This window comes from Triticum aestivum, chromosome 4A (genome assembly GCF_018294505.1).
Source record: "Triticum aestivum cultivar Chinese Spring chromosome 4A, IWGSC CS RefSeq v2.1, whole genome shotgun sequence".
Classification (NCBI taxonomy): Eukaryota; Viridiplantae; Streptophyta; class Magnoliopsida; order Poales; family Poaceae; genus Triticum; species Triticum aestivum.
The window spans coordinates 670053154-670076011 of NC_057803.1; the positions used below are offsets into that span (position 1 = coordinate 670053154).

The 22858-nt window shown below is 45.7% G+C and overlaps 1 protein-coding gene across 1 annotated transcript; it reads right to left on the minus strand.

Annotated features, from left to right (window-relative positions):
• Positions 1-691: 691 nt before the first annotated feature.
• LOC123088012 (wall-associated receptor kinase 3) lies at positions 692-5263 on the minus strand. Its single transcript, XM_044510143.1, has 4 exons — positions 5027-5263; positions 2790-3701; positions 2509-2679; positions 692-2117 (listed from the first exon to the last, which is right to left on the minus strand). Exons 2-4 carry the CDS (start codon positions 3610-3612, stop codon positions 934-936), a joined length of 2178 nt encoding a protein of 725 aa, XP_044366078.1. The 5' UTR covers positions 3613-3701; positions 5027-5263; the 3' UTR covers positions 692-933.
• Positions 5264-22858: the final 17595 nt, after the last annotated feature.

Sequence of the window (22858 nt, forward strand, 5' to 3'; positions counted from 1 at the left end):
TGTGACCGGGTGAAAACAGCAGAATTAGTTGTTCCCAGGTCAAAAGAGATTCTTCTTACCGGTAGTCAGTGGCCGATCCATGGCTGAAGCCGCCGGCCACCGGGTTTCGGTTGTCCTCCGCCTTCCACCTGGGAGCAGCACGCGAGGAGAAGCAGGGCGATGGTGTTTATATATGATGAGATGAGATGAAATGAGATGAGAAGAGACGCGGTCAAGCAGCCTCACCTCGGAAGGAGTAGTCGTAGTAATCAAAAGTCCAAAGCCGTGTGGTGGGTGGCCCGGTGAGCTGATCGCCTTTTTCAGGCGGGCGGCAGGTTCCGGTCATCTTCTTCCGTCTCCTTATTTATTTATCGAGCTCTGCGTATCAATGGTGACGCTGGTGTGGTTGAACATCAGAGCATGGACAAATGGCGCCGCCGCCGCTTACTCCGACGGTGAACCCTGGGGCGCAGAGGCAGAGGGCTTCTTTTGTCCGGGAGACCCGCTCTCCCGCGCACGTGCGTGCCCCTCCTCCTAGCTGGCTACTGAGTACTGACCCGCTCAAGGGGGTGTGCTGCATTTTCGACAGAGAGGGTCACCACCGAGTCACCGACGTTGAGTGTGACAGAAAGAAAGGAACTATTGAGGTTTGACACGATTCAAAGTCAAATCCTGCATCAGGAACACAAAATTCAGTTTAGACATGCATATATAGTTAATCAACATTGCAAACTGAAATATCATGTCGCGAACTCTCGCGCTGAAAACTGAATTTTGTGTTTCTTCACACTGAAACGGAGAGCACAGATGTCGAATGGCCTGTCATGGCAAACCTCCAGAATGGAACACATAACACACACAGATCCAATGACAACATTTACTTAGATGCTTGCTACCTCTAGTACGGTAAATTAGTTTGTCATTTTGGTGGAAGGTTCAAAAGTAACTACTCCATCATCTGGGTGTCTCTAGACCTATTCCAGACATGTACAGCTCCCCCGAGGAGGACCCCGACGACGGGGGGTACCAAGGCGCCAGAGCCGCAGGCGACGAGCACACAACCAAACACTCTGTTTTGGCATGTCCCAGCGCCAGTTTCTCCCTCCAGGCGCTTCGCAGAGCCTTCAGCTTGTCGGCCACCTCGGTCATGGAAGGCCTGTCCTCGCCCCTCGGGCCCAAGCACATCCGCCCAAGCTCGGCGACTTCTCGCACCAGCGTCCCCATCCCCGCACGCACGATGCTCGGGTCCAGGATGCCCTCGAGGTTCCCATTCTTCAACGCGAGCAGGAAGGACGACACGAGGCTCTTGCCTTCCTTGAGTCCGTCGCGGTAGATGGCCGTCTTCCCCGTGATCAGCTCCAGCAGCACGACGCCGAAGCTGTAGACGTCGCTCTTCTCCGTGAGCTGCCGCTCCTGCAGGTACTCGGGGTCTAGATATCCCAGGGTGCCCTTCACCAGCGTCATGAACTGGGACTCGTCCTTGGGGAGCATCCTCGACGCCCCAAAGTCAGTCACTTTCACCATGTAGTTGTCGTCCAAGAGAATGTTCATGGACTTGACATCCCCGTGGACTATATGGTGGTTAGTGGACAGATGCAGATAGGCCAGTGCTTCTGCCGATTCTTGAGCGATCCTGAGACGGGTGTCCAGCGAGGGAGGTGGACTTCCGTGGTTACGATGGATGAACTCAAAGAGAGTGCCGTTCGAGATGAACTCGTAGACCAGTATGGGGACCTCCACCTCTAAGCAGCACCCTAGAAGCCTGACCACATTCCGATGGTTGGTCTGTGAAAGTATAATAATCTCCTGCACGAATTCGTCCGTCTGCTCCACGTTCATGATCTTCGAGCGTTTCACAGCGACTACTCTGTTATCCTTGAGAATGCCCTTGTAGACAGTACCATGACCCCCCTTGCCCAGTTCTCTGCTCTCATCAAAATCGTTTGTAGCCTTCTTCAGATCTTCTTGCGTGAATATCCTCAAAGTATCAACTTGTTTTGACATAATTTGCTGATATAATATCTGACCACCATTCTGCTCGAAGAATCTTTCCTTCTCTTTCGCCAGCTTTCTTTTCTGATACTCAGCCCATAGAGCGAAGATAAAAACCATGAGGAAGACAGCACCGACGGATAAGCCTGAAAATAATGAAAGTTAAATACCATCAGTTCAACCGGTAGACATTGACCACATTTGGCTAAAACACAATGCAACATATTATGTGCTATACACACCATTTAGTCTGCTGTATGAGATGAATGCGAACTATTCATGGACTTACATAACTGGCATAAGAAGTGCAAAAGAGATTTCGAATATTAAGCACTGTGCTGCACAACAGGTGCACAATATATTGCAATCATTAACTTACCCATTACCTATGACCAACTTCTGAGCTCTGTACAAACTGCACTCTAGTTGGCCTTATATGACTCGCATAAAAAAGTACAGAAAAGCTTTCTGTTTATGGTCAAGCAGTATGTGAACATTTGGTGTGCAAAATATTTTGATTAATTATAACACCATTACCTAAGACCACCTTCAGTGCTTTGTTTGGGTCAGCTCGAACGCAGGGTATGCTCCTTGGATCATCGCTCCTGAATCCTGATGGGCATGAACAGGTGTAGCTACCGTCGGTGTTTATGCAATTACCTTTGCAAGGATACAAGGACTGGTTTGGGGGTTCGCACTCATTGATGTCTGTCAATTCCAACTCGAGGACGTGAGGGGAATTTCAACATGAATCAACAGAAATCACATTCCATGAACAATAAAGCTGACAGAAACAAGAATATATCTGGAATTCATACCTTTGCACCCTCCTTGCAGATAGGGATTGCCCTCATAACCTTGAGAGCAGTTGCAGCGGTAACCGGGGCCATTATACACATCAATGCATTCACTGTTCATGGCTTGGCAGGCATACTGTGATCCCATCTTGCTGGTTTCGGAACAACTTCCATTACCAGCAACCCAATCAAGTACCACAGGAACTCCATCTGCATATCTACTTGCGAAATCAGTAGAGCTAGCATATAAAGGATCGAACTTGAACCACTCCTCCTCAACAACAAAAGAGTAGCTGCACGGGCTGAAAGACTGGATGTTTGAGTCGTATATATCTGGTACTGCCATGGATGTGGTGTTAACGGAACTGACATTTCCTGGAAAGGAGGACTGGCAGCAACCCATTCCAGCGCACCCAGAGCTATTATCCACATTACTTGCGTCAGTGCAGTATGAAAAGCATGAGTTAACAATGGGGAATTCAAGCTGGTTCTTGCCCTTGGTGACTCCTACGACCATTGCAAGCGTAGCACAACCGACTGATGTCAACTTGTTCTTGGTGTAGGAAAGCTTATGAGAAGGATCAAGACTTAAGCCTTGCGAATCACCACCAGTACTATTGGTGCCATTGGTGTGGTTGCATTGCCATGCTATGTATGGGTTCTGAACACGAATCTCACCTAGAGTAAGATTGATGTCCAGTATCCTTACTTTGGTGGAGGCCAAATATGCCCCGCTCACATTGCACGTGACATTAAAGGGTTCCTGGAAGCATCCATTTCCGGTGCCGAACGGGTACGGGATGCTGACGTTACCACACTTGTCTGGGCAGCCGGGCCATGCCATGCTGATGCTCCCATAGTACCCAGCCCCATAAGCGGTAGCACTATATTGCAGGGTCAGCGTGGCAGCGACAAGTAGTAAGAGCTTCAGACCTGTAGGCAAGGGCCAAGAGATGTATCATGTACATATTTATCTATCTACTCTGGATGCATGTTTATGCTGTCGCTATGGGACATTTGGCCCCACAAATACAAAAAAAAATATTCTAATATGGCGAGTGAGTAGTAGATAACAAATATTTGCTTTCTTGCAGAATATGCCAAAGCCCCTCCAATCCAAGCACCATTTAAGGAAAATGTCATAGAAGTCCATTCATAAGGAATACATCATTAGTTAGTTAAGAGTTTGATCCCACTAGTACAAACGTTTTGACCCAACAATATCTGAATCAGATGAAGAAAATAAGGTTAATGCTCGTCTTCTTATATAACAAAGCATCAACTCTGTATGTCTCTCTTAGCTATTATTATCTGATTTCAAGTTTTCTTTCACCATACAAGAGTTTAAGTTCACATCTTCATTATGAGTCTATGCTGGGGAGCAGACCAAAAAGGAGAAGTCTACAGTCCAGACTCTAGACTCCATGTTTCTTTCTATCTCATTCTAGAAACTGTAGGGAAAATATTACCTCTAATCCAAAAAAATAAACGGCTTGTTTCAGTTTATGACTTTGGATTTTTCTATGCAACTTTTCAGATGAAATATCTTTATTAATTCTTTATTGGCATTGATTTTACAAACTTATAACTACATAAAAACTAAAATAATAGCAACTAGTTTGTTGCTCTCTGTTTATAAACCTAAAATGGCACATCGGGTGGCCGGGGATAGGACCAGGGACCACCACATGCTTGCCAACCACAACACACAGATTTTAGCGATTTATAATGGATGCATTTTTTTTCTATGGTCCGAGCAGCCCTTTTTCATATTTTTGTTCCATCTTGCATGTTGGAACGAAGAATTTGTAGAAATAATCTTCTAAATAGCCTATTTCTTCCATCCCACTATCTCCTGAATTTGATCCTCACATGCCATCATCACTCTGAAACCTCCATCTCAGCCCAACAATTGTAAGTGCATAAAAAATCATTTTGCTACTGATTTCACATGTACGTAGTCAAACTAAAATCCACACTAACCTGTAAAATGGTTTTCTCCAGCAATATAAAATGTATGCACTATCTATTTTTGTGCTGGCCATGCGCGCGCTGGGAAAAACTATTAGGCAATTTCGAACTGGATAAGCTCCTGATTTCCCCAAATGCCCGGAGCTCGCAGAGTTGCAGTGCACACAAGATAAATTCCCCAGCAAAAAAATGAATAAAATCGCATCCCAGGCCCGGCCGATGCGTCATACTCGAATCACACACGCGCCAGATTTCGAACTGCATCGTTCGGCTAGGGTTTCCCGTACCTCACAGGGCCTGGTAGCCCCGCGCTGTGGCACGACGGCGCCGGCGGCCGGTAGTGCCGGGTACTCGGATTCAGCGTGTCGGCGCCGGCTGAAGCGACCATGGCGAGAGGCGGAGGAGGACCCGGAGGTGCCGCACTTGTGGTGGCGGTGCGGGCCTCTGCATCGCCGTCAGGCATCTCGCCGGCCTGGCGTCCTGGGTGGGGAATTTGGAGAGCTCCTTTTTTTTTGAGACGTTGGGGGAATTGGGAGGGCTCCTGATCGGCGCCTGTTGCGACAGTTTTCATTTAGCGCACAGAGCATCCCCTACTGGGCCGGGCCATGTTGGGAGCACCACGTGGTACTGTAGCGGTTCGAAAAAAGTTCACTCATTTGAAAAATCATACGAATTTGAAAAGTTCGCAAATTCGAAAAGGTTCATGAATTTGGAAAAAAGTTCAAATCAAAATTTCAAAAAAGTTCATGAATTTGAAAAAAAATGTTCACATATTTCTAAAAAAGTTCAAGGATTTACAAAAATCACGAATTTGAAAATAAGGTTCATAAATTTGAGAAAAAGTTGATGAATTTTAAAATGTTCACTGATTTGAAACGTGTTCATGTTTTTTTAAGTTCACGTATTTGAAAATTGTTGATGGAAACTGAAAAAATCTTAAAATATTCATAATTTAAAAAAGTACACAAACATTAAAAAGAAACATGAATTAATCGGAGAAAACCCAGCCAATAAGCAGCCCTCCCGATCCCACAGATGCTTAATCAAGAAACTGTAATTACAAGAACCGGAGATCAATTTGGGCCCTACCCGCGGTTCTCTACTACAGTATTAAGACATTCATTTTGGTAGTACATTGAGAACTGTTAAGGATGAAGTCTAACGGTAGAAGATTCTTACCCGTAGCCGCAGGCAGTGACCAAGCCATGGGTGTATAACTGGATGCAGCTCAGAGTCCTGGGAGTGAAATTGATTAGGATAGGATAGGATGATCCTGGAGAAGAACCAACACCGGGCGTGCATATATATATGTGCATTGCATGCACACGCCAAGAGCCGTTGAGCTGCCGCCGGTCGATGGCGCGTTGGAACGAGCCAGACAAATTCACGCGGCGGCATTGTACACGGCGGCCTTCGTTCTCTCCGTCCAAACAATGGACATATGTGGCGACATCAACCCTTTTGTAAAATCGTAATACTATCGTGACATGTTTGTATATGCATGTCATCACGACGCACACTTATGCGCGTCCGACCACGCTGGATCTACTGAGCTTTTAAGATTGTGCAGAGTCTGTGATCAGAGAGGCGCACGCCTCGTTATCGGCAGAAACGTCGCCTCACACTGTAAGAACATGAGTTGTCAAATATGCGGTTTGATCCCTCGTTGGGACGGATGTCAAACCATCCCACTAGACACCAAACCGATGTTTGGTTCTTGTGGTTTAATCCTCTTGGCCGCATATAAAGACAACTCAAGGAATAGTCACCATATCTCGAACGATTTTCTGGTAGTTTAGCCGTCTGAAATAAGGGTACACGTTGAGCCTCTAGTAGGGCAAGCACTTATGTTTTTTTTGGGTCCCCTTGAAAGTTTTTTTTCCTACCTTAATTTGGAGCTGGTTATCTGACGCGGCGGGGCTAGCGGTGTACCCGGCCTCCGATGAAACTTTAAAAAGTTTTATTAAAGAACTGTAAAAAAAATAGACACAACATATATAAATCTATAATAATGTTATAGAGATTCAAGTCAAAATTTGAAATACTACTTGATTTTTTTTTTGACAAATTCGTTCTCAGTAGTGACGAATGGCCAAATTCAAGTCCCAACTTCCAGTAGGTTATATTCAATGTCGGAATTGTCTATTTTCTTCTCAATGTGTGTTGCGGGTTTGGGTTTGAAAAATGTTATGATATGTTAGATGTAAGTTGTGTCCTTGTCCTAGTTTGTTTTTGACAAAAGAATATCCAATATGTTCAAAGCTGTCAATTGTGCCGGCTGCAACTTCTTCACTTTAGAGCAAGCCATAGGAGATGCTACCCAAACCCTCTAAAAAGAGCACATTCACATCTTAGCATCTCACCTACCTATTTTGGATTTCATCCAATGGTCTCGGGCCGAGCCTCAACAATTTTGTAAGAAACATCCCTAAGAGTTCCAAAAATATGTGCAGGTCCAGAAGCTCTAACAGTCATCTATGGGCTGCAGATCTGACGGCCCGGATGCTCATTCCAATGCCCTTTCCATTCCCGCCCAGCTCATTTGAATTTCGAAATTTCAAAACCAAGTTGCAGGTGTAACTAAAGGGCATGCCATGTCTCCATTCCCACCTACAAATGCACTCTCCACATGAATTTTAAACTTCTGGACTACTTGTTACAGATAGTTCTGCATGCATGGAGCCTGCCTACGTTTACAACACTGAATCCCTTCGGCCGTATATCCTGCATGTCCAAATTAAATTGAGTTGAGCCACAGCGCACGCCTGATAACCAGCACAAACCCATCCCTGCCTCATCCGACAAACCCAAACGGAAATAAACTAGGCCTATGTACATGTACGTACCAATTCAGAATGCCACTGGAAATGCCTAAGCCTCACACTGCTTAAATAGTTGTGAACAATATCAGATTGTTCAGTCACAACTTGTACTCAGTCTGGCCAGGAAACAAATCCCGGGAACAGCCATCAACTACCAACTCATCATACCAGGAAATCTGAAGGTCTGGCATCCTCATATCTAGGGGCTTTGTGCAGTTGTTTCTGCGATGACCTTCGACACCACAATTTTTGCACCTTCCGGGCCTTCTAGGTTGCTTTGGAGCGTCGCCCCTATCGGGGCACGTCGTTCGCTTATGACCTTGCTTCCGGCAGATAGTGCATAATCTTGGCTGCTTGCTCAGACCATCAGATGGTGCTTTCTCCCTCCCGGTCGTTAGACGGCCAGCTTTGTTTCTTTTAGCCGGATCAGACAACCCCGCTAGTGTATTAATCGATCCTGAAGCAGAGATATTGTGACAATCCCTAAATTCTGCCTGCTGTGCCTGTATTAAACCTTGCTCGACGACCTCACTGATTTCCAGCTGATCTACGACAATTCCATTATCTGGTACTCGATCTTCCAAACCTAGCCCATCGCGAACTTCGGCGAATGGCTGCATCTCCTGCATATTCGCCTTGAACAGGGACATGAGTTTGTTGTACGCATCCACACTCGCGTCTCCAAGACGCACCAACTCCATTGCATTCATGAGTTTGTTGAAATGCATGTATGAAAATGGCTGTTTGTACATCTGGTCCTTCTGGTATTGGGCCAAGTGAGATGGCAGCACGTCACGGGCATCCCTCGTCCATCTCTTCATAATGTGCTTAGGCGGTATTTGCTTCATACGTGTAAAATCAAGAACCTGCGACACAAGCGTTAGAACTTACAACCAGTCATGCATTCAACGACACAGCACAAAGAGATGACAAACAATCCAGCAGCTGCTTCCTAACCTTCAGGACATGGCTGCACAGCAGACCCATGTGAGAGAACTGGCCACATTCACAAACAAATTCTTCTCCTTGTCCGATCACCGACACATTGTATGACACCTTGTGCCATTTCTCCCTGCGTTCCGGCTCGGTGTGTATCGCAACATACAGTTTGTTCTTCTCCACTTCTTCAACTTGGTATGCGCCGGACTCGTACAATATGTGTCCAAATTGCTCGAACATAGCTAGTGTGTAGATCTTTGCAGCATGCCGCTCGATAGCTAAGTTGGCTCTCATCAGCGGCCTCCCCTGCATGACAAAATTGTGTATGATATCCATGATACCTTAAAAAAAATCTGGGACAGAACAAAACAATTATTTTAAGTCAAGGACCTTACAATTCTGGTTCTCTTCTCCTCGTAATTCTCTTCTGACTCATGGTCGAACTGAAGTCTCATGTATTTCTTCACGAATAAATGCATTGGGCACCCGGGTGGTACATAGTTCTTCAGCATGTGGTTAGCGCTCTCACTCCTCTGCGTGCTCGTCATCTTTGCACAGAAAACACCTTTGAAATATGGCTTCGCCCACTTGTGCCTTATCTCGTATATCCGGGTCATGTATGGATGTGTCCTAAGGTTGTACTTCTCTATGAGAAAGTGCCACGCCTCCTCAAACTCTTCAATTGTTATCATGTCATTGACCACTTTGTGGAACTCTGAGCGGAACGCATTCTTTTTCGTGTATAGCGCTCCGAGCAACTCTTTAGCCTTCATTAGAACATGCCACTTGCACCATCGATGCGCGGTGTCCGGCATGGTATTCTTTACAGCAACCTCCATAGCTCTAATTTGGTCTGCAGTTGCATAAAGAATACAAAATCAGTTGGGCATGTGCTCTTCCATAAATAAGTTTGACATCAGTTACACAACTATCACATACGTGCTCCGTATATTTTTTACCTGTTAGTATCGTTTTCGGAGCAGCCCCACCCATCATATGTAAGAACTCTGAAAAAACCCACTCGAAGCTTTCTACGGTCTCGTCTCTGATCAGCACCCCGGCCAGGAGCACACTGTGGAAATGGTTGTTTACGCCCACAAACAAACCGAACATCATATCGTACAGAGTGGTCCTGTAGGTCGTATCGAATGTAACCGCATCCCCGAAAAAACTATACTGCAACCGGCTGCTTCCATTGGTCCACATCAGGCCCTTTATCCGCCCTTCCCCGTCGGCCTGCACTCGGTACGTGAAGTGTGGATCGTTTGCACCCAACTCCTTGAAGACTTTCATTGTCTTCCTCACATCACCATCTGCCTGCTCAGGTCCTAACTTCCCGCATAATGTCTTCAATGATCGCTTCGTGAAGGGGACCTCCTCCATCGTACCAAAAAAACTACCAATTATGCTGTAAATTTTGCTTAGGTTAAAAATGTTCTGCTTCAACTGCTTCACCAAATCCTTGCTGTAAGCATCTATACGCTTGTGCGAAGGCCAGTGTATGGTCTCCCCGCAGTTTGGAGACAGCGAATGGTTGTGCTTCTCCCTGTGCTCCGCTATGTACCATCCGTTGTCCTCCAATCTCAGCAATCTGATTAGCGCTGGACAATTGCATCGGCGTGATCGTGTATTCTCGAAAACAGGCTTCCCCTGCATGTAAAAAAAGGCAGAGATAAACACACACGTCATTCCTCAGTATAGCCCCCACATCGATCTTCCAGGAAATACTGCCAAACATTAGCACTTACTGCACAACCGCAAACAATTTCCTGCATGCACTTTGTCCTCTCGATATTCAATCGGCTCTTCCCGTATCTTATACCAAACCCCTTCTCCCACGAGTAGAGATTGTAAAAGTCATAGGCCTCTTCCAGAGAATCAAAGCTAGTACCCAGTTTAGGTACTGTCACCTCATCTCCTGGATTATCGACGAAACTCCTGATTGCATTCTCCAATGCAGACCCCCGCGTCGGACATGGAGTCCGTCCCGGAGCCGCTGATCCTACCCGGACCCTGAAGAAACTACAATGTCAAATGCTAGAATCAGGAAGTTCAAAACAATGCACGATGAATGATCGCCGCACCATGACAGTTCGCAACGAACGCACCCATGACTACCAACTATATATAGAGCGAACGCGCCCATCATCACAGGGAACTGAAATACACACGCCCAGCTGAATGGCAGTGACCTGAACACAATTAAACTAGAACTTCAAACTTAAAACTTGATCAAATATGCTTACTGATCTACTGTTCGTTCCGGGTTCAGACTTCAGACTGATACTAGCTCACGCCAAAAAACAGATGGAAGGAAATCCCATATCTGTCATGCATTTCAATGCCTGACTGAAATGCGGCACGGCCAGTTTTACGCAACAGGCCCATCTTGAAACCAATGACCGAACGGCGCTCCACGTAACCATAAATTTCTAGTAGCAGGCACTAGGGCTCACGCACCGAACAAAAATCTTCAGCAAGTAGAGATAAGATAACAGCCTCCTAAACCAATTTAGTGATGATTACAACCAAGAAGCTGTTCCCTACTGACCTCTTCTTCCACCCCAGGGCCTCTGGATTCACCTTCCCCTTGACCGGGGGGCCATCCGCGAGGACGATCTGTGTCTGCGCATCCCCACTCTCCGCCTCAACCTCCATCGTGGCTGGGGCGTCAGATTCAATCGCCAGCACGGCGTACTCCCCCGGCTCCGGCGGCCGATCCGTGCCGTCCAACCCCTCAAGGATTGGGAACCTGCGCAGCTTTGGGGAAAGAATCCGTCAGTGCACATCACTCTCCTCCTCCAGCTCTAGATCCATTGTCAGAGGGGACGAAGGAATCAGCGACATCACCTGCTAATCGGCTGCATCAGGAACTCCATGCCTCCGGTGGCGTCGCGCTCCTCCCAGACGACGCCGCCGCCGAAGAAGAAGAAGAAGTATCCAGCAGGACCTGCTGCTGGTTCGAACTTCGAAGAAGAGACCCACCCGCGTAAATAAATGCAGCTAGTTGACGGCTGGAAAAAAGCGAAGATTCTGTCCCGTGGCCCAGTTACAGCCTGGGCTACCGCCCAGATTCTGTCCCCCAGCCCAGTTACAAGAGAGCCCTAACCGGCGCTCTCAGCGCCAGTTCCTCGTACGGGCGCCCGAAGGGCGATGCGACTGGGCCGGCCGTGACAACAGCGAACAAGAACTGCTTACCATCTGACCAACAACGTGCTACTGACCAGTTCTAGAGAGAATTATTTAAGTACATTTTCTAGCCGCGCAATTTATTACTCATGTAAACATTACTGTAGCACACTTTCCTATTTCGAGAAAAATGTCTATTGATTTTGAAAAAAGTTCATCCGTTTGAAAAATAGTTCACAAATCTTGAGAGAAAAGTTCACATATTTGAAAAAGGTTCATCAGAATTCAAAAAGGTTCATCAATTTTAAAAAACGTTCACCGATATTGAAAACAGTTCATTAACTTTGAAAATAGTTTATGAATTTGAAAAATAAGTTCATCAACCTTAAAAAAGATCATGATTTGTGAAAAAAAGTTCATCGATTTCAAAAAAATATTCCAAAAGAGTGAAAAAAAGTTCATTGAATTTGAAATAAAGTTCATCGGTTTTAAAAAGTTCATCAAATTCGAAAAAAGTTCATCAAATATGAAAAAAGTTCATCGGATTTGAAGAAAAGTTCATCGAATTTGGAAAAAAGTTCATCAGATTTTAAAAAAAGTTCATCAAATTTTAAAAAAAGTTCACTGAATTTGTAAACAGTTCATCAAATTTGATAAAAGTTCATCGATTTTGAAGAAGAATTTCACAAATTTGGTAAAAGTTCGTTGAACCGAGGAAGAAGAGAAAAGAAAACAGAAAAATGAACATAGAAGAAAAAAAGAAGGAAACTGTTCGAATCCTAGTGCGCACCCTTTTCTTTGGCTTCCGTTTTTGAAAACTAGAATAAGCTAAAAGGGCCGGCCCATACAGAAAATAAGAGATCTGGGGGGTGTGCGTCCCGTACGAAATGGGCTACCGCCGAAAGGCTTGCCGACAACCTGCCAAAACGGACCGGCCCATTTAGCTGTACATTAGTTGCCCGGTTTTGGGAACCTTTTGGTTGTTTCTTTTTACCGTTTCCGTTTTTTCCTTTCTACTGCTGTTTCTTTTAACAGTTTTCTTTGGTTTTCTTTTTTTCTTTCTCTCAATTTTTTTTCATTTTTTCTTTTTCTCAACAGGTTCGAAAATTTCAGAATTTCTTCACGCATTCCAAAATGTTTAGAGAATTTTAGAAACTATTTCACTTTTCCAAAATTATTCAGAAATCGCAAGAATATCCTGGAATTCCAAAAATGCTCATCTTTGCAAAATTTATTCAAAACTCCAAAAATTGAATATGGCTAAATGAAAAATCATTCGCGCGTTCATGAAAAGTTTGCGTCTTTCAACTTTTTTAGAAATTCCAAATTTTATTCATGTAGTAAAAAATCTCTCTTATAACAAATGGTCCCATTGTTTTATAAATTGTTCGCATGCAGCCATTAATATAATTTTATTTTGGAAAAACGAGCGCTGAATCGATTTAAAAATGAAGTCATTAATGCAATTAATCAGCAGGCGATTAATCATGTGTGGACGACCATGCTTTGTAGGACATCCACGCGCTAATGGTTGCAGAAACATTTACATGTGAGGTCGACGTTCCCACGCTTGAGCAAGAGCTAACGGTCGAGGGCTCCACCACTCTTCAAATATTGTTTCTTCCTGTAACAACGCACGGGTATTTAGCTAGTATTGAATAGGGGTTTAGTTTGCGCAGACTTTTGATTTTGATTTTTTTACTCCTTCCTCTATAGGTATCTTGTGTGTGTGAAGAATAAAATTAAAAAAACATAGCAAAGAAAATCTAAAAAATCTAAAATCTGTGGCTTAGATTATGACCAAATGTTGTATGTTCTGCCAAAATTTGGTGGCCAAATGACATCTGAGGAGCTCCATATAGAAAATAAAAAAATTGGTGCTCAAACGTTTGTGCATCATTGAGCAGAACTTTTGTTTTATTAGTATGGAGCTCATCGGATGTTATTTGGCCACCAAATTTGTAAGCGCCTACAACATTGTATCATTATTAAAGCATAAAGTTTAAGAACTTCTTTTTTAATTTTATTGTTCATCATGGGAGCAGTGTGCCAGGATGTAATCAAAACTTTCACAAGAAACATCTATCAAATGGTTTTCAGTAACACTTGTTTGAAAAAAGCACTCATCTCCGTTGGTTTTTTGCTCATGGAGGGTTATTTCTTCCCGCCGTTGACACTTTACAATTTAATGAAGAATTACGGAAAGGAATGTACAAACATAAATCTATAATAATGTGACAGAAATTCAACTCAAAATTTAAAATACTACTCGACAAAAAAGACAGATGCGTCGTCAATAGTGATGATTGGCCAAATTCAAGGCCCAACTTCGATTAGATTATATTCAATGTCGAAGTTGTCTACTACTTGTTCTCGATGTGTGTTGCGAGTTATAATTGGAAAATTTAGGACATGTTAGATCCAAGTTGTGTCTTTGTCCTAGTTTGTTTTTCAAAGTAAATATTCAAAATGTTTAAAGTTGTCAATCGTGCTGGCTGCAACTTCTTCCATTTGAATCTAGCCATAGAAGATGCTATCCATATCCTTAAAAGATCACATTCACCTCTTAGGCCTCATTCCTTTTGAAGGATTTTCATAGGAAAAACATAGGAACAAGGATTTCAATGGAAAATTTCTTATAAATGCATTCATTTTGTAGGAAACGTGTACAAGACAATTTCGTAGGAAATTCCTATGTTTTTGGAGGAAACTACACATCCACTTAAAGCTCTTTTTTGCATAGGAACAAGGCAAGACAATTTTTGGCTTTGGGAAGCATATGCTCCCTAATGATCAGTAAAAAAGTACTAAATAAATTTTAAAAATTCTGAATCTTTTCGTAGATGTTCATATTAGTTTGGCAAGTGCGCTTGACAATTTTCATGCCATATGGGATAGTAGTGCTTCGTCGGTGAAGAAAACAAAATTAAGTATAACATTTGGAGTTTGATTTTTTTTTTTGCACAGGTCAAAATGCGTATATTTTTCCCCTGAAAATTTACATGTGCCATTTGGGTGTGACAATGAACACATCTATTTTTTTTCCCAAAAAATTGTACATTTTTAAAATCCGTTTTTGGCACGCAGGAGCATGTGCTCCCTAGAGCCAAAATGGATTTCCGTGCAAGTGTCATCCTATCAAATTCCTCTACTACTTCAAATTCCTACATTTTGGATTCCTACAAACCAAATGAGCATCTCATCTATCTATCTCAGAAACCAGCAAGTATAAACAGAGGCTAGATGAGATGAGGCTGCACTATCCAAACTGTACTTTAAGTAACAGCAAGTGAAGGCCTCTGAGCATGACATAGAACCCTTTTTTTTGTGAACTTGAAAACCGACATGTTCCCAGGATCAAACCAGCAAGTTCAATGAACATGGAAGAATTTTACTTGGTATTTATTACAAAATAATTGCAGAGCAATCGTCAAATGGCATGAATGAAACTAGGTCAAATATGGACAGTATACTGGAAGCTCCAAGCATCTAACAAGTACTACACACACTCTTGGCATGGTGTAACAATCAACTATGCCTATTCCAGACATGCGGGGCCCAGTCGAGAACATGATCGATGACAGAGGATCATGAAACGCCAAAGCTGCAGGTGCCGATACCAAACACTCAGTCTCACCGTCCGTCAGCAGCAATTTCTCCCTCCAGGTGCTCCGCAGAGCCTTCAGCTTGTCGGCCACCTGGATCATGGAAGGCCTCTCTTCCCCCCTGGTGCTCAAGCACATCCTCGCAAGCTCGGCGACTTCTCTCAGCAGCGTCTCCATCCCGGCGCTTAGTATGCTCGCGTCCAGGATACCATCGAGGCTCTCCTCCTTCATCGCGAGCAGGAAGGATGACGCGAGGCTCTTGCCTTCCTTGGGGCCGTCGTGGTAGATCGCCGTCTTCCCCGTGATCAGCTCCAGCAGCACAATGCCGAAGCTGTAAACGTCGCTCTTCTCCGTGAGCTGCCGCTCCTGCAGGTACTCGGGATCCAGGTAACCCAGGGTCCCCTGCACCAATGTCATGAACTGAACCTCATTCTTGAGCGACCCTGAGCCGAGTGTCCAGAGAGGGAGGTGGAGTCCCACGGTTACGATGGATGAACTCAAAAAGAGTGCCATTCGGGATGAATTCGTAGACTAGTATGGGGACTTCCACCTCTAAGCAGCACCCTAGAAGCCTGACCACATTCCGGTGGTTGGTCTGTGAAAGTATGATAATCTCCTGAACAAATTCATTAGTTTCGGCCACATTCATGATCTTGGAGCGCTTCACGGCTATTACTCTTCCATCCTTAAGAACACCCTTGTACACAGTGCCGTGACCACCCCTGCCCACTTCTCTGCTCTCGTCAAAATCATTCGTAGCCTTCTTTAGATCTTCCTGTGTGAATATCATCAATGAATCGACCTGTTTTGAAATAATTTGATGGTATAATATCTGACCACCATTCTGATCAAAGAATCTTTCCTTCTCTTTAGCCAGCTTCCTTTTCTGATGCTCAGCCCGTAGAGCGAACATGCAAACCATGAGGAAGACGACACCGGCGGATGTGCCTGAAAATCATGACGGTTCCATTAGTGACGTTACCCACATTTGGCAAAAAATAGTTCCACATATTGTGCCATCTCACCATTGCTTTACTACATGATACCTGTACAAACTGTACTCTACTTGGACTTATATGACTGGCATAAAGAAGTATGAAAAAGCTTTCTATTTATGCGCAATTATAACCCCATACCTAAGGCCACCTTCAGAGCTTTGTTTGGGTCAGCTTGAACGCAGGGTATGCTCTTTGGATCATCGCTCCTAAATCCTGATGAGCATGAACAGGTGTAGCTCCCAACGGTGTTTCTGCAATTACCTTTGCAAGGATACAAGGACTGGTTTGGAGGTTCACACTCATTGATGTCTGCCATTTCAAGGAAAGTGAGGAGAACGTCAACATGAATTCTGCAAGATAAAGGAGCATAGGTTAATTCTGCGAGATGCATATACGTACCTTTGCACCCTCCTTGTAAGTAGGGATTGCCTTCATAACCTTGAGAGCAGTTGCAACGGTAACCGGGGCCATTGGACACATCAATGCACTCGCTGTTCATGGCTTGGCAGGCATACTGTGATCCCATCTTGCTGGTTTCAGAACAACTTCCATTACCAACAACCCAATCCAGTACCAAAGGAACACCATCTGTATATTTACGTCCAAAATTTGTAGAGTTGATATAAGAACGATCAAACTTGAACCAATCATCCTCAGCAACGAATGAGTAGGTGCATGGGCTGAAAGACTGAATGGTAGAGTTGTATATAGCTGATACTGGTATGGATTGGGCGAGGAAGGCGTTGATGTTTCCTGAAACAGGGGCCTGGCAGCAACCCATGCCAGAGCACTCTGTGCCATTACCGATGCTGCTTACGTCCATGCAGGATGAAATGCATGAGTCAGCTGTGAGGTACTCAAGCTGGTTCTTGCCCTTGGCTTGTCCCACAAGCATTGCAAGTCCACCACAGCCGATTGATGTCAACTTGTTCTTCATGTTGGAAACCGTATGAAATGGATCAAGAGTTAAGACGTCCAAACCACTGGTGCTGTTGCTGCCATTGCTGAAGTTGCATCGTGATGTTATATGTGGATTCTGAACACGAACCTCACCCAAGGCAAGAGAGATGTCCAGTACCCTAAGTCCGTTTGAGCCCAGATATGCCCCGGTCCCATTGCACGTGACATTAAAGGGTTCTTGGAAGCAGCCTTTTCCGGTGCCAAACGGGTACGGGATGCTGATGTTGCCACACTTATCTGGGCAGCCAGGCCGTGCCATGCTGATGCTCCCAGAGGACGCAGCTCCATAAGCGGTAGTACTATGATGTAGGACTAGGGTGGCGGCAACAAGTAGTAAGAGCTTCTGACCTGTAGGCAATGACCAAGAGATGTCATATACATAGCGTTCTAGCTGGGCTGGATGCATGTTATAATTACTGATATGGGTCATTTGGCCCCCCAAAATAAAAACAAGAAATCCAGCATACGAGTAGATAACAAATACTTAATTTCATTCAAAATATGCTGAAGCCATTCCTCCAGTCCAAACATCATTCAGGGAAAATTCCTTACAAGTCGAATCATACAGGACAGCCCAGTAGTTAATTAAGTTTCATCCCACAACTACAAAAGTTTTTGACCCAAAAACAATTTTGAATTAGATGAAGAAAATAGAGCTATTACATAAACTCTGCACGTGTTTGTTAATTATTTCTAATTTCGAATCTTTTGTCATCACAAAAAAAATAAAATTTGGTATAGATAAAAAGAAACAAGAATATGAAGAACTGTACATTTATGCTGGGGAGTAGACCAAAAAGGAGAGCTGCTACTCACTTCAGACTACATGTTTCTTTACCTTCTCATTAATTCTAGAAATTGTAGCGAAAGTAGTACCTCCAATCCAAGATAACATTAGTAGCTTTTCAGTTTGTATGTGTTTTTCATTTATTTGGGTTTTCATATGCAACTTGTCGGATGAAATATATTTATTAATTGTTTATCAGCAACAATGTAAAACAAAATTAGTTACAGACTTAATTGACCCGTTTTTTGCTCCACTTGTATAAAGCTAAAATGACACAATGGGTGAGTGGGGATAGGACCAACACATTCTTGCCCAATACAACACATCTTGCCCAATAAACGAAAAGATCACACTACCGCAGGAAATTGATTATTTTTTTGTTCAAGCGATGCAATATGTACGAATTATCTATACTGTGTGCTCTATTGCATTGTACTGTACAACTGGGGTTCCCCGTACCTTACAGGGTCTGGTAGCTCTGAGAGTAGAACGGCGCGGAGGCAGAATACGGCCGCGGAGGAGAACGGATAGCGGTCTAAGGCGACGCCCGCGGGCAGCGCCGGATACTAGGATCCGACGGGGCGGCGCCGGCGCCGACGCCGGCTGGAGGAGCCAGACCTCCGGCTGCGGGAACTCGCCGGAGATGGAGCAGGGTCCTGAGGTTCCGTACGGGCGGCGGTGCGCAGATCGGGCGGGTATTTCCGTCGGCGGCGGTATGCATCTCGCCGGCGAGGCGGCAATGGCTGGTGGGGGTCACTACTCACTTCCCTCCCTCAGGTCAGGTTTTTTTTTAGGCAAGCTTTCGCTCGTACTGATTTCTATTAGGCGGTTATTGGGCCGGTCGAAATCGACAAGCACTAGGTGATCATCGTTGTAGCATTGTGCTCGCCGTCACCAACATCCATGGTCTTCGTCAACCACAGTGTTGCGGTCACATCACATGTGCTAGCGAACATAGGGTGTCAACATTGCAACACTTGCGTTTGTCATCGCCACCATCCAGTGGTTGCTGTTGTGTTTCTTGCAGCGACGAGAGAACAAACGGATATGGTGTCGCAACACTAGGTGGGCACCGTTGCAACTATATGGCGGTCACCTTCACCAGCACTGGTGGTCTTTGCTCTGTCCTCGCAACGCTATTGTTGCCAGCACCAGCAGTTGGCACTCCCAACACCGATGGTCGTCGTCATAGTGCCATGGTCCCCTACACCAGCACGGTCGCCAGTCACAACATCAGCAGCTGCCATCAATCCTTGCAACACCAAGTTGCACCTCTCTCACCGGCTCGCAGAACCGCTTCGCCAGCCCTTGCACCTGTGCACGCTTGCAGCATCGAGCGCTAGGGAGAGATTGGTGGGATGAGGACTTGGCTAATGGTGGAGGTCGCGTTGTGGTTGATTTTCCTTTAGCTCGCAACCAGCAATGAGGAGGAGGAGCTGCAGCTTGCGTCCGTCGCTCCAACCCTACAGCTACCTCATTGACATGTTGGATTCGGGGGAGGAAGACGATGCCGACGACAGACTAGTGTAGTATCTAGCAAGTCGAAAACTATATGTAGGCAGTGGATTTTGTCCATTAGTATAGCTGATAAGTTATCGTGTTGGTACATGTGTTTCGTTAGATTGAATGTCGTTTAAACAGCCCTACAAATTTGAAGCAAATAGAAATAATTTTTTTTATGGAGGCAACTGTTTGGTGATTCTGTGTTTGCGCACAAGCCCGTCAGCCTCCAAACCCTCACGCAGCATACTTGATACTATAATGAATGGCAATCCCAAAGGTGACAACTCTGCTAAAGTTACTCTCATGAATCGCCAGACAGAGCAAGAGAAACTCTTACATGCAATAAGCGAGCAACCCATGATGATCGGATCGTCGGCCACCGAGTCTGTCCCTCCACCGGTGGACGGTGGTGCGCGCGTGCGTCGTCGTCGGGACCGGCCGGGCGTGTGAGATGGAGCCAGCGAGAGAGATGGTACTGCTTATATACGAGATGGATAAGATGTAGTCAAGCATGTCCTCTGTGCTTGCGAAATGGAGTGGCAACACCAAAACCGTGTGTGGTGGCCAGGGTTGGAGGGGGGCTGTTGTGCACGTCATCATATACGTGGATCGAGTTCTTTTGTTGGTACGAGAAGGACTGTCTCTTTACGGACCCTTCTCCCACTAATCTCTGCCGAGCGGTGAAAGATTGCAAGCATGTGCTGTGTGGGATGACACCGTCCTCAGGCATGCTGACTTCACGTACTATCTAGCTTTGAAGCATGTGTCACGTGCACGCGATGGGAACCTGACTGAGAGAAACGTTCTATGTGTCAATTTGGTGCTAGGTCGTTGGTGATGGGTAGCGACTGGTTCCTCTTAGTTTCTTTCAGCGAATCTACTATATCACTAATATATCACTAAGAGCATCTCTAGCAGACACCGTAAAACACCGACCCGCACAAGGCTTTTGCAGTTCGCGAAAAATGGTATATGCAGGCCGGCACGGGCGATGTCAGATCCAGACCCTGCAAAACGGACCCATAAAAAAAGATATTCGGTGAATATGCTCTTTTACGGGTCGGCTACACGGGGTCTGCTTGGGCGCCCGCCGCGTGGACCCGCAAACCGAAGATGCCCAATAATCGAATTTGACATCAATTCTGACTAATGAGTTCATATTCAAACAATAGAACACAGTTTACACACACAAAAAAGCTTAGTTTTGTAGGACAAACGCAAAAGGAGGTCTTGCAAAAGTGAGGACCACATCCGGCATCATCTTGGTCGATCTTCACTCCGCACCACCTAGTCCACCTCCGGCACTTGTTCCAACTCCGGCACCGAAATCATTGGCTAGTGCACTGAACGCATCGGCGACATTGGTTCCATACCCCGTTGAGAAAACATCTTCGGCACTGTAACACGGACTGGCCGACGCAAGCATTATCCTCTTCAAGATATCTCTTCTTGTCACATCATGCCATTCTTTGGTGAGGTCGTCCATGTCATTGCGGTTCAATGTCATGATCTTGTTCTATTTAGCAAGCAACTTGGACATGGCTTTGTTTTCAGCGGCACGTGTTCTTCTCTCCTCAATGGCCGCTTTGCGCAGCCCCTCGTCCTTGAGCAATTGCCATTTTTCTTGCTTCTCCCGTGCCTTCTTCTTGGCCAACTCTTTCTTTATCTCCAACATCTTCGTTAACATCAACTCATTTGATTGCAACATGGCATCAATCTTGTCCCGCAAGCTCGATGCTTCGTGCTCTCTCTTCATCTTCTCCTTAGTCTTCTTGTCACCATCGGGCTTGTTCAAGTTTCTTGGGCCATCATCATCCTCATCTTCATCCATGCTCGTAAGTGAACCTCTCTTCGGTGGGGATTCTTTGTCAATCAACTTCCAGTTCTTGCACTCTTTGAGCATGTCCCAACAATGCTCTAGTTTGAAGAATTTTCCTTCCGAAGCTTCCATGTCTTTGTATATTTGTTGGGCAATTTTGTCCTACACAATTAAACCAGTGTCAAATTATGCAGTCACTTTAAATGCTACAAATGATTTGCATAACTTGGGACGTGAACTCACATAGTCGGATTCTACGGTTTCACTTGGAGGGGCATTGCAAACTTGTTCCAAGCAAGCATCCCAACGGCTACAAATCAGCTTGATCACGTCCCAACGACCTTGGAGTGACCGAAAGGTGCGTGGAGCCCTATTGGGATACTTTGCCATCATGAGGAAGTATTGATCTTCAATCCTTTGCCAATACCTCTTGGCCGTTTGAGACGTACCCGTGCAAGCATCAAGAGACACCGCACTCCAAGCATTGATCAAGATTTGATCTTCCAAGACGTGTAGTTATTCGATCTCTGGATTTTTCTCGCTTGCGCTTGCTCATACGCCCCCTCATCTATCTCTCCAATTCTTCTTCACCACCGTGATCATCTACGCCGCCCTCCATTTCATTGTAATCGAATTCAGCGGACGGAGCTTGATCGATGTCAACGACATTGGTGTCCAACAAGTTCACGAACACGGCAGTGGCATTGTTCAAACCACCGCTATAGTGAGCGACAATAAGTCACGAGCTACCGCAATGGCGAAAAGCAAAGAAAATTGAAGGGACCGAAGAGGCATACCTTCCGGCCATTTCGTCAAACACCTCGCTAGCGGTGGAAGCAGCGCCCTTGAACGGTATCGCCGGGGAACCTCTTGCCGGGCGGAGGGAGTGGATGAAGGAGTCGACCTCTTTGTAGGAATCTTCTTCCGCTTTACGCCCGAGACCTTGCCGACCTTCTCCGCCACCGGCCGGGATCGTGCAGCAGCGTTGGCGTCCTGAGCGCGGGCCTTCTCGGCGGGGCCAGCCGGATTCCCACCTTGCACGACAACGTTGCCCTGCCGCTTGCGGGCAGGCGCAATGGTGCCTTGGGCGACGGCGGGGCCAACATGGCCGGCGACGAGATCCGCCGGAGGTGATTGAGCGTGCGCGCCCTCGACAGTGACGGGGGATGGCTGGGAGTCATCCATGGCGGCAAAGAGCTGTCAGGGAAGATGCACCAGAGCGGGCGGTGGCGGGGGCAATGGGGGCGAGGGGTCGTGGAGCAGGAACAGTCGCGCAGAAATTTCCCTCGCGCCAAATCTCGCTGCGGATAGGGGCCGAGCTCGGGTCGGCCTGCCACCCCGTGAATCTAAAGGTTGAGGGAGATCTTTTGCTGTGCCCCGCAAAAAAAATTATGGGTCAGGCGCGTTTGCGGTTTCTGGTCGGGCAGGATTTTCCGCATCGATCCGTATTTTGGCGGTTATTTGCGGGTCGCGGCTATATACAGGGTCTGCTAGAGATGCTCTAAGCTCCCTAGGGTAAAAGGCCTCACAATCAATTGAGGTGCCCAATTAAAATTC

Bases quoted from the DNA above. Each gene is read 5' to 3' on its own strand.
- LOC123088012 (XM_044510143.1), bottom strand. From the start codon at position 3,612: ATGGCATGGCCCGGCTGCCCAGACAAGTGTGGTAACGTCAGCATCCCG. The intron at 2,680-2,789 runs GTATGAATTCCA...TGGAATTGACAG, and splicing joins TCTGCAAGGAGGGTGCAAAG to ACATCAATGAGTGCGAACCC. The intron at 2,118-2,508 runs GTAATGGTGTTA...CATTATTTTCAG, and splicing joins AGCACTGAAGGTGGTCTTAG to GCTTATCCGTCGGTGCTGTC.